At 44.5% G+C, this 17,337-nt stretch overlaps 1 protein-coding gene across 1 annotated transcript in view; it reads right to left on the reverse strand.

Moving 5' to 3' along the window:
• RNF150 (ring finger protein 150) overlaps window positions 1-16,098 on the reverse strand; it is a 261,433-nt gene extending 245,335 nt beyond the window's left edge. The window contains exon 1 of the mRNA XM_080796182.1: window positions 15,613-16,098. Within this exon, the coding sequence (XP_080652308.1) occupies window positions 15,613-16,096 (484 nt within the window). The 5' untranslated portion in view covers window positions 16,097-16,098. The remainder of the gene's footprint in view (window positions 1-15,612) is intronic.
• Between the last annotated feature and the right edge of the window lie 1,239 nt (window positions 16,099-17,337).

The following is a 17,337-nucleotide window of genomic DNA, read 5'->3' on the forward strand; positions in this document are numbered from 1 at the left end:
TCCATAGTCATTTATACCTTATACTTCAATAAGAAATATTTCTTGTGCAACCAAGGAATTACATTGCTGCAGATATCCAATAAATTTAACAATGGCAGACTAAGTTTCCCAATTCTTATGGGAAACTGTTTCTATACAGCTTATTATCCATAAAGAATTTTTTCCCCTTACAAAAAAGTACACTGAAACAAAAATTAGTAGAAAGTCAAAGAAATCCTACATGCCTCACGACATACTTGAAATTTACATAGATCTGGATTAAAATACCAGCCCTGCTTTTGTCCATCTGTGCCTTTGGGCAAGTTTCCAACTCTCAGGGTCTGTGAAAGGAGTCAAGTATGAAAGACACCTAATACAGTGTCTAGAGCCTTATGTGTTCACAACGAGTGTCCACTCTCTTCTAATATCTATTCAGTCCAACCAAGATTTGTAGAGTTCTTCTAATAAACAAGGGCACAGACAGATTTAATATATAAGCTAGGTGGGGCGCCTGGGTGGCTCAGTCATTAAGCGTCTGCCTTTGGCTCAGGTCATGATCCCGGGGTCCTGGGATCAAATCCCACATCGGGCTCCCTGCTAAGCAGGGAAGCCTGCTTCTCCCCATTTCCCCTGCTTGTGCTCCCTCTCTCAATGTCTCTGTCAAATAAATAAATAAAATCTTAAAAAAAATATATATATATATATATACACACATATATATGCACATATATATGTGTGTGTATATATATATTTTAAGATTATACATATATATATATGCATGCCAGGAGCCAGAAGAGGTGATTTGCTGAAAGGATGTCTGGGCTTATTCAGAAAAGGAGAATTTTCCTCAGTGGCCTTCCCTGGGGAGAGAAGCTGGCGGCACATGGAAAGAGCACAATGGCTATTCAGAATGGCCACAATACGAAGCCCCCCACCCCCAGAGCAGCAGCTGATGGGGCTCCCAGCTATCATCTGGTTATCTTACCTGAAGCATTTTATTTTATTTATTTATTTATTTATTTATTTATTTATGTCAGAGCTCCTGATCTGCAGGCCTAATCCCTGGGGAACTGGTGTTAGGCCTGTTGAATGGCCTTAAACTCATGAATAGCAAGTCATAGTCTGACTTCGTCCGTCACTGAGTTGCTAGACAGCAAGGCATGGGCAGGCAGAGAGGGTTAGGTCACACCTACTTGCCTTTGAACCCTGTTGCCTCGTCACCTTGGCAATTGAACACCAGTTTTAGATGATTCTGGTTCCCTGAATCTCAGGTTTTCCTCAGCCTCGAGTACAGTTACAGCAAACACCATACACTCACGGAAGACTTGCTACACGGGGTTGAGATAGCAGCTTCTTCAAATTGCCTGTTAGCTACAGAGAGGAAGCATGTCCTCTTCAACAGAAATTCCCATTCCTTGAAAAAGATGGATGGAATCTGGGGCTGAGACTCACCCAGAAGCATAGGACAGTGGAAGGAGAGCTGACAGTGACACCCCCCACCACCATGACCAATCAGTCCCCCTGTGTGACAACACATCTTTTTTAGAAATATGGTGGTTACCAAATAGGCCAAGCAAGGTAATGGCCTATTTCAGCGCTAATTTTTCTTTGAAAAATGATGCCCCATCTCAGTAAGCAAATCTATCAATCAAGGGCTAGAGTTTGAGCAGCTGTTTTCCTATATGCCACCTTTTCAAAGATTAAATATAAAAATAATGAGCAGGCTCATGGTTATGCTACAGTTCAAAATGCTTCAAAGGTTCTAATTAGCTTCACTAAAGAAAATGGCTTTTCCCTTTTACCTACAGCGTATTTTTCACAATACGACTAAATAAAACACAAAAATCTTCCTGAGTAATAAGCTAAGATATACTTAATATAGTATCTCCCTAAAAAAGGAAGAAAGCTGATTAGTTTCAGACAGCAATAAACCAAATTATAAGAATCATTTCATTTTACCAAAGAGAATAAGACTTTCTAATTTAAAAGAATCAAGTTTTAATTAGGTAAATGGTTTTTCAAGATAGTCGTAAAGGTCAACAGGATGAAAGATACTAAAGACTTTTTAATGTACAGAACTTGGCTTGTATGCAATAAAGCATCATTTCATGTTTGTTTGTTTGTTTGTTTCTGAGCATGGCCCCGTGAGAGGGACACTTACCTCTCCTGTGCAGGCTTAGTGTTTGCAAGGTGAGCCTCATCAGAGGCTGAGTATTTCCTTTAAATGCTTGGTATCAAGGCCAGGTGCCTGCCACCAGGTGAATGGCATCGAGATGGGTCAAAATTCACCAGATTAGTAAATATTACCACAGATGGGGAATCATTCAGGAAACCTGTGCTAGTTACCAGGGCAGGGGGCTGGAGGCATAAAGCACCTTAATCAGACACCTCACAGTCCAGTAGGAGAGAATTCATCTCAATAAAATAGAATCTGCTTCATATAATCAATGCATTTATGAAAGGAAAGAACAAAGTAATGATTCAGTATATGTGTTTTCTATAGAAATAAACTCAAATTGATAGGAATTATATCACCTAACTGCTTCAAACTCCATGCATATAATTCTTAAGAGCTAAAAAGTACAGCCATACAAATACATAGGAAATTACATTCATCCTAGAGCAAGCCTCAATGCTGCAACCAACAGTTGCTTTAACAAATTCCTCTCACTTAGGTTTAAGAGAAAACTTGAGATTTCTCTCATTGCCCAAAAGGTCACAATTGGGCATATCTCACTATCATTTGTCATTTGCTATTTCCTTCACTTGGAGAAATCCTGATATCCTTGCTCCTGCCCCATTAACTTTAGATTCTTCTGGAATGAAGTAGTGTGTACACAGAGAGAGATTCATAAATGATACAGGTAGGGTTTACCATCAACCTATAACATTTCCTTGCAGTAACACTCCAGGTCCCCTTGAAGTATGAAGTCTACCAGATGCCCAATTCCGAGTAAAAACATCCAAGCAGCACTATGCCCAGTTACTTCTTTCAGATCTCTTGCTGTATTTCACAACAGCGGATGCCAAAGGACATTTCTATCCCATTATCTATAAAAAGACCCCTTACAGACCTCCAAAGCAAAGGGCCTCAGAACAGAGACACACTTGTTTGTAGGTAATGGACAGTAGGCATCCAGGTCTCCTGAGACACACTGGCAGGACTGGAGAAGATCTCAGAAAATGACGACTGGCTTCCCACTCCAGACCTCCCAACATTCATGAAGGGAAGACAAAAGAAAAAGGTCTGGGGCACCTGGGTGGCTCAATCGTTAAGCATCTGCCTTCAGCTCAGATCATGATCCAAGGGTCCTGGGATTGAGCCCCGCACCGGTCTGCCTACTCAGCGAGGCACCTGCTTCTCCCTTTCCCACTCCCCCTGCTTGTGTTCCCTCTCTCTCTTTGTCAAATAAGTAAATAAAATCTTAAAAAAAAAAAAAAAAGAAGAAGAAGAAGAAGAAAGAAAGAAAGAAAAAGGCCCTTTCCATCTGCTGAGAATAATGAACAGGGAAAGAATCGTTCCGTGGGCCCTGTAAGGAAGGAGGCATCATATCAAGGTTAAGTTCAGGTCTGGCAGCAGACAAATCCCCTTACCACAGGCCCTGTTGTGGGCAGGAAAAGAAACAACATTTTTAATCACTCAAATTAAATGTCCCTCAACATAAGGCCAATAATGTATATGGAGTCATTACTTCGTCCCTTAGGTGAGCAATGCACCTGGAAATCACGGATGGGTACATAGTCCACCTTTCCTTTACCCACTCATTCTCTACAGATATTTACTGGATGCCTTGAATGTGCCAGCCTCCAGGAATATAGCAGTTAAGACAAGAACCTTATCTTTATGGAGCTTATAGTCTCCTAAGGTAGATAAACAATAATCAAGTAACTTAATGAGTGAAATAACAGAGCAATTTCAAATGGTGATAAACGCTATGAAGAAACATAAGGGAGAATAAAGGAGAAAATGAGTAGCAGATTAAAAAAAAAAAAAAAAGCCCCACAGAACTTTACATGGTCAGAGAAAACTCTGGATTAAAGGGGTCAGCCGAGCAGTCAGTTGATATGAAGGAATAAGTCATGCAAAACTCTGGGAAAACCTGCGAAAAATTGAGTGTGGTGACTGGGTAACTCTCCCTGCCCATTGGGTGCTTAATTCCCATGATTCTACACGTACAGGGGACATAAGAGCATATGGAAGTGAACAAAACAAGTTGGTTAAATAAGGGGGAAAGAGATAAATGTCTACCAGATATTCCTGTTTGGGAATCCTTCTCACACATTTCAGAAGTATAAAGAGATGTTTCATGAAGAGATGATTTGCTGTATAAATTTATAATAATTGTACCAGAGAAGGGGAGGACAAAGCATTCCAAAGGCCTGAGGCAGCCACATGTTGGGCCTATCTGAGGAGCAGCAAGAGGGGCTGGGAAATCGGGAGGATGGGGAAACATGCCTGGAAGATGGGCCTGGACAGCAGGCAGGGGCCATACCGGGCCAGGCCCTGCGGGTGGCAGCAAGAACGTGGACTTGGTTCCAAGTATGATACGCAGACCCCGGAAGATTGGAGCCAGAGAGCGATGTCCTGTGATTTTTGAGACTTCATTCTGTCTGCGGCATGGGGAACAGACTGCAGAGGGCAGGGACAGAAGCTGGACATCGGCCGGGATGACAGCGTCCAGGCAGAGATCAGGATGGCTGGGAATCAGTTGGTCAGATTGTAGTCCAATGTATTTCTTTTGACAATAACCCTAGTTAACATTAAACGCCCACAGGGGCACCTGGGTGGCTCAGTGGGTTAAAGCCTCTGCCTTCGGCTCAGGTCATGGTCTCAGGGTCCTGGGATGGAGCCCCGCATCGGGCTCTCTGCTCAGCGGGGAGCCTGCTTCCTCCTCTCTCCCTGCCTGCCTCTCTGACTACTTGTAATCTCTGTCTATCAAATAAATAAATAAAATCTTAAAAAAAAAAAAAACAAAAAACATTAAACGCTCACAGTTGCCCCTCTCCTGCATTGCCTGGGTTCCCAACAGTTCTGATGGATAACACCTGAGGCTCATTCACAGGTGAAGACTTGGGCTCATCACTTGCTTGCAGCCCTCCCTGCACAGCCCTTAGTTCTTAGCAGCTCCTTTTGCACTGTGCTCACACCCCAGGGTCCTCCCATCACTCTCACCAACTGGAGGACTTCAAGATTCTACCTCCATACCTGTGGTGCTTCAGGTCTCCCTCGGCAAGTGACTGTCAGGGTCCAGACCCAGGCCAACTGTGTCCCAGAACAGTCTTTCTCACCACCATCACCACCGTATCCGGCCTTGCGACCTGGGCAAGGACAATCACGATGTACCAAATGGGATACTTCCTACTCAGTCAAAACAACATGGCATCTCTGCCTCTTCTGCCAGAAGCCTACAATCAAGATCACGAACATTCAGCCCATCCGTGAAATTTCACCCAACTTAATTAAAATGTCTCATCTTTTCTGACTCATTACTGTACTTTTTGATTTGTTACAGAAGTTTGTGTGCTTCCCTGTGCTTGCTGTGTTTGCCATCTGTGTTCCTGCTGGTCTCCCAAATCTGGTTATTATTAGTGAATCACTAACTCATGTCTTGAAATAATCCTTATTGTACACACCCTCATACTTTTAATCATTATCATCCTGAAATTTAAAACGTTCTCATGTAGAATGCAGGTAAAAATCAGTATTTCTTTAAATTATTACGACCTATGGAATGTAAGAACTCGAGGAGGCCTTTAGGTTCACCCAGTGTGGTGGCTGTCACCCGTGGCTGCACACTGGACTCGTCTGGAGAGGCCTCTGGCCACCAGGCTAATGACATCAGAATTTCTGCACTGGGGAACCTGAGCATAATTTTTAAACTCCCCAGGTGATTACAACGTGCAGCCAGAGTGGACAATCACAGCTTTAAACCACATCCCCCTCCAGCAGCCTCCTGCCCCTCACTTTCAAATGGAAGACAATGAGACCCCTGGGTGGTAGGGTGTCACCTGCCAATGGTAAAGCCAGTGTGAGATGGAGCCAAAACTGAAACCTGAATTTCCTAACATGCTGTTCAATTTGCATTTAACATCTCCAAGACTCAGATGAATGTAAGGGAACAGAGCGGGGTTCCGCCAATTGTGGCCCCAATGATTCTATTTCCCAGGCTTCATTTCTTCTGATTCGCCACCTTCCATGTGTCTTGGCCCAGCTGCCAGACTGGTCTAGTTCGGAGCAAAGTCATGCAGGAAAGCTATGCTAGGGCCCCACAGCAGCCCCATAACCGACAGGCGTTCTTTCTCCTTCCGTGGAACCATCCTAGTGAGTGGCTTACCTCTGAAGACTTCACTAAGTGGGTTACCAAAAACCCTGCTCTACAGCAACCCATGAAAAACCTCTAACTAACCCCATATTCAGGAATGAAGAAAGTAATCCTGGATATGCACCCATTTTTAGGTACGCAAGGATGTTTACAGCAACACTGTTTATGTAGGGGGAAAGTGGGCTCGTCACAGAAATATTATGGAAACAAATTTCAAAAATGTATCCTTAAATTTAAAAAAAGCTATAAAACATATGCAATATATTCCCAATTTGATAAAAGTAAATATGTATCCACATAATGAAAAAAAGTTGAGTGGTTGGGTTATAGATGGTTTTTATTATCTTCTCTCTTTTTAAATTTTCCATATTTTCAAGTTTTTCTCTAAAGCATATGTCTCTCATTTAAAACAAGAGAAAAATATTTTTTTCTAAAGAAGGACAATAAACACATGTACAGAACAGTATTTGGTTACAACTTGTTTTTGATACCCTTCTGCTTATGTCTTTTTTCCCTCTAGACCAAGGACATGAACCAGGCACTTAACTTCCTGCCACGTTCTACAGGAGGAATAAACATTTTAGCAGGAGACTGATTAGAATCTGCCTGACTTCACTTAGGTAAGTCAAAAGCAAAGAAAAATTTAAGTGTCATAGAATATTTTTTCATGACATTAGACACATATTAACATGGCCCATCTTTCCAGTCTCCAGGTTATTTAACTGATCTTAATATTTCTGGAGCACTTTCGGTGCACCAGGGACCCTTCTAGGCTTTGGGAACTTTACGTTCAACAAAAAATGTCTAAAGCCTTGTTTCTTGTGGCTCTTGTATTGAGGGAGTCTGGGAAGAGACAATAGAATGTTAATGAGAAGTAAAATGAAGCAGGGGAGTGCTGGGGCTGGTGAGTGGGGGAGGGAAGCTGTTATTTTAAGTAGAGGAGCTGGGAGTGCCTTAGTGGTGAGGTCACTTTAGAGAAGGGACCTGACAGGGGCAGCCAGTCCTGTGTGTATCTGGGACGAAGAACATTTCAAGCAGCTTTCTGGTAAATAAAGGGGAAAACATCTTTCCTGTTCCACTACTCTTTAGGCCACCTGCAATCACATTCCTGATAGAGGTTTAGACAGTTCAGAGAGCCACAGAATGGCCAGAGGAATATCTTCCGTGGAAAGTGAGGACCAGAAAAACAGAAAATTTTGAGGGAAAAAAAGGGATTTGTGCAAGTCAGCACCTAGAAAAATGTATCTTTGCTTTCTCAATAGTGCTTTAGTGAACTACGTAAAAAGTTACTTATGGTGGAGACATAGGCTGTATTGGTTAAAAAACAAAACATTTCCTGGATCTTACCTAAAACATGTACTAATTACAGATCTTTGCCTGGAAAGGACATGAATAAGCCATACATTTAACACAAAATTGTTTCTAATCTTTAACCTTTATTAAATGTATGAACAAAAAAGGCTAACAATCTAATGCGTAAGCTTTAATTTTTTGACAAATGATTATTTCTACTGAAAAAAGTGTTTCTATACTTATATTTAGGGAAAACACAAAAAAATTTTAAGATACTTACAGAAATCAATTTATTACCAATGTTTTTGAAGTAAAAGAAATTTCCCTTTCCTTTCCTCTCACATAGAAAAAAGAACTAGAAACCTAATCATTAATATTTTGATTTCAATCTGTAAAACACACTTACCTTAAGTTAAACTGCCAACGGATTAATTCTTTAGAGTTTAAAATAAAAGATGACATTATACCTATAGTCAAGGTTTCCATGGAACAAAACCACTGTAATTGCAGCTTCATAAAGAACAATCGCGCAGCACAAGGCGGCCTTTTTATTCTCGGGGTTTTATATTACCAACAAAATCCTCAAGAGCAGAGATAATCTGAAAGGATTTGAGTTCCATTTTAACTCAAATTTACCATCTCTCAATTCACATGATCAAATATAGGGAACTCTGGTATCACCTCAGTCACTCAGCAGGAGGGGAAGTTGGCCTCTGGAGTATATGTGAGATGGAGCATCTCTAGGGATAAGCTGAAGACTTTCAGGGGCTATTAAAATATTAATTTCTTTATATACTAAGTTTTATCTCTAGAAATACAATGATAATGGTTATGCTCCTTTTCAAAAACGGAGCTTGGTTTCTAGGCAAAATTAATGTTGCATCAAGAGCCACATATTTCCTTCCTAAAAAACTAGAAGGAGTTCTAAAGTCCCAGGTCCTTTTTAAATCTTTCCAGACTTCCTGGTCATAAAATTCCTTCCTTTGTGAGAAGTCTGGGGATCTTTAAGAACAGAGCCATCGAGAGAGAGGAGGACGAGGACGGAATGCTTACTAAAGACTGGAAGGCAGACGGTAAGATTCCTTCCAAATCCCCCAGATACGTATTTCTAGGACCTGAACTGAGTGAGCAAGCCATACGTTTTCTTGAAATGCCCAGGCCAAATTAAGTTACTATGCCAAGAATGTTACCTAACACTGACACTGAACTATGGCTTTTAGTAACAGAGTCTGGAATTCCTGGCTATTGGGTGTCTGTCTGCCATCAGAGACAGGTGAAAACGTAGTTTCATGCCACATAAATAAGTATATAAACATTAAATGGAGGGGGAGACTGTTTGGCCTGGGAGATTAAGAACAAACGTGAATGGTATTTTCCTCTTAAGACACATACAGAAAAGCGAAGTGGAATTGGAGGCTCTTAAATGTTTCTGAAATATCCAAATGATAGAGAATCATAGGTGCTCGGGTTCAGAAGACCCTCAAGGCATGACTCCTATATTCAGCACTTCCACAACCCTGTTCAAGTTCAATCTGAACACAAGAGAGAGCTTCATCTACCCCAGGAAGCCTCTTCCCCTCATACAGTTCTATCCCTGCGAACACTTCCCTTTACCAAGGAAGTATGTTTTCTAGAACTTCTCTTCACCAACCCTGGTTTGATTCCATAAAGCGGGGACCCCAAATCCACTGGCCTTCGGGTTGAGGCAGAGGCATAAAGGAGTGGCACAGGCCAGAACTGATAGGGACCATGGCCAACTAAAGAGTGCCCTGCCCATGTCAAAGGCCAGCCACTGCTCTGCTCCAGCTGGCAGCTGCCATGTGGGACACAGATCCCGGTCAGTTTTTGTGATGAAGAAAGCCAGGCATCTGAATTTTTGTAGCAATATCTTGATTTTTTTGAATGCATAAGGAATAAATTATGGAGTTCAAACAGCTCTTGGAGATCAACTAACCCAAACCTTCTATAGAGAGAGAAAACAGAGATCCGGAATAGAAAACGCGACTGGCCCAAAGCCAATCAGAGGCAGGTCGGGCGGCGGAGAACCCGAAACATAAGGTCCCATGTCTTCCAGCACAAAAATGCAGCCTGTGAGTCAACAACGCCTTCAGCCTATAGACTTGTTAAAGGTTCCTGAATGAAGAATCCGCTTTAGCTCACTTCCTGTATCAAGTCATCACAGTCCCCGTCTTGTTTTTTACAGCGTCCTTTCAAGTTGAGAGAATATGGAGCAGTAGTTATAAGCATAGACTGGGGAGACACACTACTCCGGTTTGCAAGCCTGGCTCCACCACTTGCTGCCTGCAGGGCACCTCTCCTGACTAGGCTTCAGCGCCTTGGTCTATGAAACAGGGACCATAGTACCCACCTGAGCGTTGTTGGGAAAATTAAATGAGCTAATACGCATCAGGTGCTTACAACGTGCCTGACAGAGTAAGCACGTCATGGTCAACATGATTACCTCCCAGAGAAAGAACTACAGCACGCCAAGAAGAGAATTAATGCAAACATACTAAGCAAAACCACACAAAACCACACGTCCTAGAATATTAGGAGTCCTGACAAAAAATAATTATAGCAGCTAGTTCCTTTACAGAGATTAAGGCAGATGTAGACTTTAGAAATTAGAAATTTAAATAATGGCCACAAATGTAACCATGAACCCATAAATCAAACTCTTAGCACTCACCAAAACAAGAAAGTGTCAGTAAGCTTCCTGTTTTCTCCTCCAACCTTGGACAAGTCCTAGCATACAAAGGATCTACTCCATCCTGGGCTCTTCCTCATCGAGCTCTAAACAATTACTTCAACCATCTCTTCCCTTCTGTCATCTCTAAGGACTATTAGGGACCAAGTCCCTCAAAAGCTCTTCCCATTCAGCTAGACCTTTAGTCTTCTCATTTCCCTTTCACTATACACTAACAAAAGACAAAGACAGCAAATACATTCTTTTAAAAAAGGAGGAAAAAAAAATGTATCCTTCCTTCAATGTCACAACCCAGTCACCAACTGTCTCCATACACTCCAGCTCTACCGTGTTTATCACGCAGGTCCCTGCTAGGAGGAGACTGCAATTTCAGCCAAGAGAAAGAGCACTTATGCATCAGGAGAATTCTCAGAAGTTCACCAACCATCAGAAGGGGCAGGAATGCCTGGTCTCAAATCACAGAAGCTATAAACAGAAATCAGCACTGCCACTCCGGTCATCAAAGCACGAGACACTAAATAAAGTGATCTTTCCCAGGGCCTCAGTGCACCCTATGGGTCTGAGGATCCAGTCTCCGGCTCTGTGTATCACTATGCACAATGTTTATAAGGGTTACATTTATTGACCGCTACATACCAGCTACAGAGGGAAGCCCTGTACATGCATCGGCCCATTTAATTCCCCTACTAAGCAAGGTAGGTACTGTCATTTTTCATTTCACAAATAGGGAAACTGAAGTCCTGAGGGGTAGAGTCACTTGCTGAAAGATACATAGTAAGAGGGGCACCTGGGTTGCTCAGTCGGTTAAGCATCTGCCTTGGGCTCAATTCACGACCCCAGGGTCTCTGGATCGAGCCCCACATTGGGCTCCCTGCTCAGCAAGAAACCTGCTTCTCCCTCTCCCCTACTTGTGCACATGTGCGCTCTCTCTCAATGAATAAAATCTTAAAAAAAAAAAAAAAAAGATACACAGTAAAAGCAGGAGGGCAAGGACACAAACCCAAGTGGTTGGCTCCAGAGGTTAACTAGTTAACCACTTCCCAAAATTGCAACTATAGATTTCTGATATGACTTTCCTCACTCAGACTGTATCAGAAGGTTCACAGGCATCTGACCAGCTCCAGGGAGATAAGTGGGGTCTCAGGGCCTTTAACTTCCCTTGACAGATCACTCAGTTTACTCTCACTGGCAGAAGCTCCATTCCTATATAGTTTTACTCAAGGAAAACTTAGGCAGAGGCTCTCTGAAGCACCAAAAAGGCACTTCCCCACATCCTTTTATAGGGGACATGTGAAATCTGTGGTCCATGGGTTTAATCGGAAGAGGTAGATTGATCTTTTTCTTCTGTAGGACAAAAAGTGTATGAGTTCAAAGTCCAGGAAAGCACAAGTGATGGCTAGCAAGTAGAAAAGGAGCCAAATGAAAAGCAGGGGGAAAAAATTATATATATATATAGAGAGAGAGAGAGAGAGAGAGAGAGAGAAACTTAGTCCCCAGGGAAATGCAGCTTAAAACCACAATGAAGATACCACTCTTCAACAAGCACGTTGGCCAAAGTAAAAAATGTAACAAGTGCTGATGAGGATATGGAGAAAATGGAACCCCCATATAGCACTGGCAGGAGTATGAAATGAGGCAGTTGCTTTGGAAAACAATCAGGCAGTTCCTCCAAAGGTTGCAACAGGACCCAGAAATTCCAAGAGACATGGCCACACACAAATTTGGACATAGACGTTCGTAGCAGCATTATTCATAAACAGAAAGTGGAAGTTACCTAGATACCTATTAATTGATGAATAAATGAAATGTGGTATATCTGTACAATAAAATATTTGCAACAAAAAGGAATGCAGTACTGACAGATACAGGCTATACACTGACAGACCATGAAAACATTATGCTAAGAAGCCAGTCACAAAAAACACGTATTATGTGATTCCACTTATAGATCTTCAACTTACAATGGCGTTACATCCCAATAAACCCATCGTAAGTTGAAGATGCATTTAATACACCTAACCTATGATCACAGCTCAGACTAGGCTACCTTAAACATGTTCAGAACACAGTCTACAGTTGGGCAAAATCATCTAACACAAAGCCTATAATAACGTGTTGAAGATATCATGTAATTTATTGAATGCTGCACTGAAAGTAAAACAAACAAAAAAACCCAGAATGGTCATATGGGTACAGAATGGTTGTAAGTGTACCAGTTGTTTATCCTCCTGACTGAGTGGCTGGGAGCTTTAGCTGGCTGCTGGCTCAAGCTGCATATTGCTAGCCCAGGAAAAGATCAAAAAATCAAAACTCAGAGTACAGTTTCTACTTTATGCATATCACCTTTACACCATCGTAAAGTCAAACCATGACAACTCTAACTCGGGGACCATCTGTAAATGAAATGTCCAGAATAGGACAATATGCAGAAAGTATATTAGTCATTACCTAGGGCTAGGGGTTTGGGGAGGAATGAGGAGGAACTGCTAATGCAGAGGGTTTCTTTTTGGAATTGGCGGTGAGGGTTGTGCAAGTCTCAGTATAGTAAGAGCCCTTAGATTGCAGACTTTAAATGTGTGAATTGTAAATTTGTAAATGTGAGTTCTCTCTCCCTAAAGCAGTCCTGTTTTTTAAAAGATCTTTAAAAACCGGTTACCAAGTAAAACTACTAGTGTATTCCAGGAGAATCTGTGTCTTTGTGAATGAGAAACCATAATCGCAGAAGTGGCAGAAACCCAAAGTAATTTCAGCAGGGGGAAGAAAATTAAAGAGTCTGTATGAAAGGGGGAAGAGGAACCAATTTCCATTTAACTGAATTTCAAGGTAGTAGGTGTGTCGGGGTCATATCACCCCAAATGCATAGATATTACACGATGGGTTGCATAACTAAATTCTGACCTTCTCACCTAAAAGCTATCAGTTCCAAAAATAAAGGATTTAGAGGAGAGGTGAGATTTAAAAACAAACAAGAAAAACAGGCAAAGGCTGATATTAGCTTTCTGGGGACTCTAAAAATGTTTGCAAATGTAAAGATCCTCTGGCATACTCTACCCTATGTTCACAAAATAAGGATAGTGATTTCCATGTAAAATGTACACCATATCCTAAGATGAATTTAGAAACAGGACTTATATTTAACTAGAAAAAGTAGAGCCTTCAAGTTCTGGAGCTGAGGGTAAGACATGAACACCGAGATCAGTGCTGGGATCTCAGTGTTTGAAATTCAGGAGAAATATTTAAAAGTAAAGGGTCTGCCAAGCTACCCAGTCATGTATCTCCTTAATAATGAGACTTTAGCAGAAATCAATGCAATCTCTGACCAAAGTGAATACAGAGTCCTAATGTGGCAATATGTCAAATGATAATATGGAAGTTTCATGGCCATTAGCAGATGCGGTGTTAACACATTTTTGGAAACAGAATAAGAATTTCGTTTACATTTTTAGCCTTGAACTTTCAAACTACAACCAAACCCTTTACTCCCACTCTGTCTTAAGCATTTGTATGGAAAAATCAGCCTACTGCTTTCTTTAAGAACAGGCAAGCCATTAATTGATCCAATGTGTTGGCAGCTCTGGAGAACCTTTTTAGACAGGAATAAATGATGCCTCTTTCTGTTCGAAGAAGCCACGTTTAACATTTCATGCATATGCACACAGAAACATTTAAGGAATCCTGCAAATTAGCTAACAATCCTCTTGGAATTTAGAGAACCAAAAAAAAAAAAAAAAAAAGCAAACCTCCTTCACAACCCCTCAAATCAGAGTTTAAATACTAAATGTTTAAAGATACTTTACGTGACCTAAAGTGCTCTTCCACAGTCCTCCAAATCCTTGTATATCATCAAGTTTAAGTAACGTTCCTAGGACTCAAATGTTGGGGTACCATCTTTTCTCCTACAAAACTGTTGAGCTCAAGAAAAAACATCAAGTGCCTCTAAATGCTGTATCATAGCTTTTCTAAGTGAACTGCCTGTCCTCTTCATTAATTAAGGAACTGCACTTTTCTGGCCTATGTGTTAAAAGCATTGAACTTTCCCTATTTTACCTATGTTAAGGTTGACAGCTTCTTTGTTGAAGACAGCTGGTGTTGACTACAGGTGATACAGCTCTCAGAAGGAAAACTTGTCCCCAAGAAAGCACTCCCCCCCTCAACAATAGAGCCAAAGCTTGGTGTTCCATTTCACCAGCAGCACTGTTTATTAAAACCTAGCTTTTAAAGAAAATGACATCTTTGATCAGGCAACTCCAGTCAGAAAATGCGTTTGTCATTTCTATTCCCCCACCCCCCTTAATGGATGCCACAGCCTCAACCCAGGAACCCCTCTGGGGAAGGAGGGCCCAACTGAAGGAAGCCAGTCTGCTAAGAGTAGCTAGTTAGGCTGACAAGCCTGGAGAGGACTCCCCCCCACCCCTTGGTTCCTACCGTGGAAGCAGTGCTATGTCAGGACCAGGGGTAAATAAATACGAGTTTAGTATTTATTTCTATATGTATTTCTAGCTCTGGCACCCCTCAGTCATTAAGAAAATCTTATTCTTTCTACTCTGAAGTCGCCTCATTCTTGCCAGAAAAAAAACCTTCAGCATATTTAATCTCCCAATCAGGCAAAGGATAATGCAATACTGGAAAAGCAGGCATAACTTTAGGGCCACCATGCTCTTCTTGGCTGGTTGAGGATTATTTACCTTTGTGCCTGCATGTCAGCTTCTCCGAATGACACAGAGCACAGGACTTTTATTATTATTTACGACGTGCGTCAACCCGGCGGGGGGTGGGGGTGGGGAACTTCTTAATCTCCCAGGAAGGGTTGAAACCTGACTTGACGGAGCAAGTTAGCGGTGGTGAGCGGCCAGCCCCAGTAACTCTACCCACCTCCCGACACACAAACGCCTGCACCAGGAGTGTACCCGATGCACACAGTCGTGCCGCGCTGAGTTATCGGATCTACCGTTCCAAACAGGTGCGGGGCCGGTCAGTAACTGAGAACCATATGCGAGCCCTGCCCCCCAAACTTCACGTTCCAGATCCTCCTCGGGAAAGTTAGCCCACCCCGGCGAACCCACGTCGCAGCGGCGCTATGCTAATTGGAACACATTCTCCGGTTTCCCCCTTTGCTCGGATCTGATTAGTCCTGCTCTGTAAACCCCCCGAAGTAACGCGAAGCAAAACTTAATAGGTCCAGGGAACAGACACGCGGCTTCTGCGCAGACTTCCCAGAAAGGAGCCGGGAGGCAGGCGCTGGATCCTTCTCAGCCCCCACATCCCTTGGGGCTCCCCCTCCCCCGCGGCACACCCGCCCGGGGCGCTTACCTGCATGGGACATGGTGATGGTCTCGTTGGTGCTGGAGCCCACGTTGAAGATGACCACCGCGGAGGCGTTCTGCAGGAACGCGTTCCGGATCTTATCCCTGTACGTGCAGTTGCCCTTGGGGATGAGGGCTATCCAGTTCTTGCCATGGGCCGGGGCGGCGAACTTGGTGCTGGGGTCGCAGGCTAGGCGGTCGTGGGCCGAGCTGGCCATGACCACCTCCCCGCGGGCGTCCTGCTTGGGCGAGTGCTCCCCGTAGCGCCCGCACTCAGTCTTCTCGGTGTGCAGCTCCGTGCCGCCGCCGCCCGCCACTCCGGGCCCGGGGTCCGGCGCGGGCTCCGCGTAGGTGATGTTCACGAAGGCGGTGTACCATTCCTCCTTCTCAGCCACGGTGAAGTCCAGGCAGAGCAGATGCACGAAACAAAAGGAAAGCAGCCATGTTGAGAGAGCCAGACTGCGGCACGCTTGGATGAGAGACATTGCCATCTTTATCCGCCGGGGCCCCCTCCCCGCCCCCCGCGCCCTCCCCCCGCCCCGTCCCTCCTCCCCGGCCCCGGCCAACCCCGGGCCGGCAGCTTCTTCTTCTCCTCCTCCTCCCGTTCACTCCGGGGACCTGCGGGCCCGCGGCCGGGACGCGCAGCCGCCGCGGGGGCCGGGTTCCGAGCGAGGGGATGGCGCCGGCCCCTTCCCCTTTCAGCAGGAGCGTGGCGGTTGCATTTCGCTTCACCGGCGCTGGAGGGGCGCGGGCGGAGGAGGCGCTTGGGCTTGCGGAGGAGTCCAGCTGCCGAGTGTCCGGCTCCTTGGTCCGGCTTCTGCTTCTCTCATAGGGGTGGCAGGGGCCGCTGGAGCGTGCCGGGTGGCGGCTCCGCGCGCTCCGGCCCCGGCGGGGGCGGGCGCGGCTGTTCCAAGGGGCCGCCGAGGGTGTCCCGGCCGCTGCCGCCGCCGAGCGCTCAGGCGAGCGGCCGCTCCTGCTCCGCGCCGGCTTCCTCGCGCTCCGGTCGCCGCTGCGCTCCTCTCTTCGCCGGGTGGCTGCGCCGTGGACGCGCTCGCCGGAGGAGGGGACGGCTCCGGGGCAGAGGGAGAGAGCGGACAGAGGGGAGTCCGAGGTCTGTGTATGTCTGTATATGTTTGTGTGTGTGTGTGTGTGTGTGTGTGTAATGTGTGCGTGCAAGGAGGAGCTTAGTGTGATGTCAAAGATTCTGGGCTCCGCTTGCCACGCTCCCTCGGTCTTTCTTGGTGGGCAGCAGCGACCCCTGCCGGGTCTCAAATTCAACCCAGTCTTTGATCGGTCCAGGTGGGGAGGCAAAAGGGGAAGCGAGCCCTTGACCTATGAGTGCAGGAACAACTTCCTGCGCCTTAAATATAGCGGACCGAGTGTGCCTCTCCTAAACAGCTTAATCCAGTGCAGAACTGTAGCGAGCTCCCTAATTACCCATCCTAGGACCAAAGGCTAAGGCAAAGTGGTACCGAGGGCCTTCCAACACCACACCTGGAGTACCTCGGGCAGTGCCCATCAAATTTAAGTGCATTAGCATCACCTGGGAGGACGTTCCAGCTCAGACTGATGGGCCCTGCCACAGAATTTCTGATTCACTGCATCTGGGTTAGGGCTCCGGAACCCACCTAACAAGGTCCCTCGTGATGTCCATGCTACTGGTCTGGGGATCACTCTGCTGGAGGGAGGTATGCGTTTCCTTCCTCCCGTCTGGAAACAAACATGTGACATT

Source organism: Martes martes, assembly GCF_963455335.1.
Source record: "Martes martes genome assembly, chromosome: 2".
NCBI lineage: Eukaryota > Metazoa > Chordata > Mammalia > Carnivora > Mustelidae > Martes > Martes martes.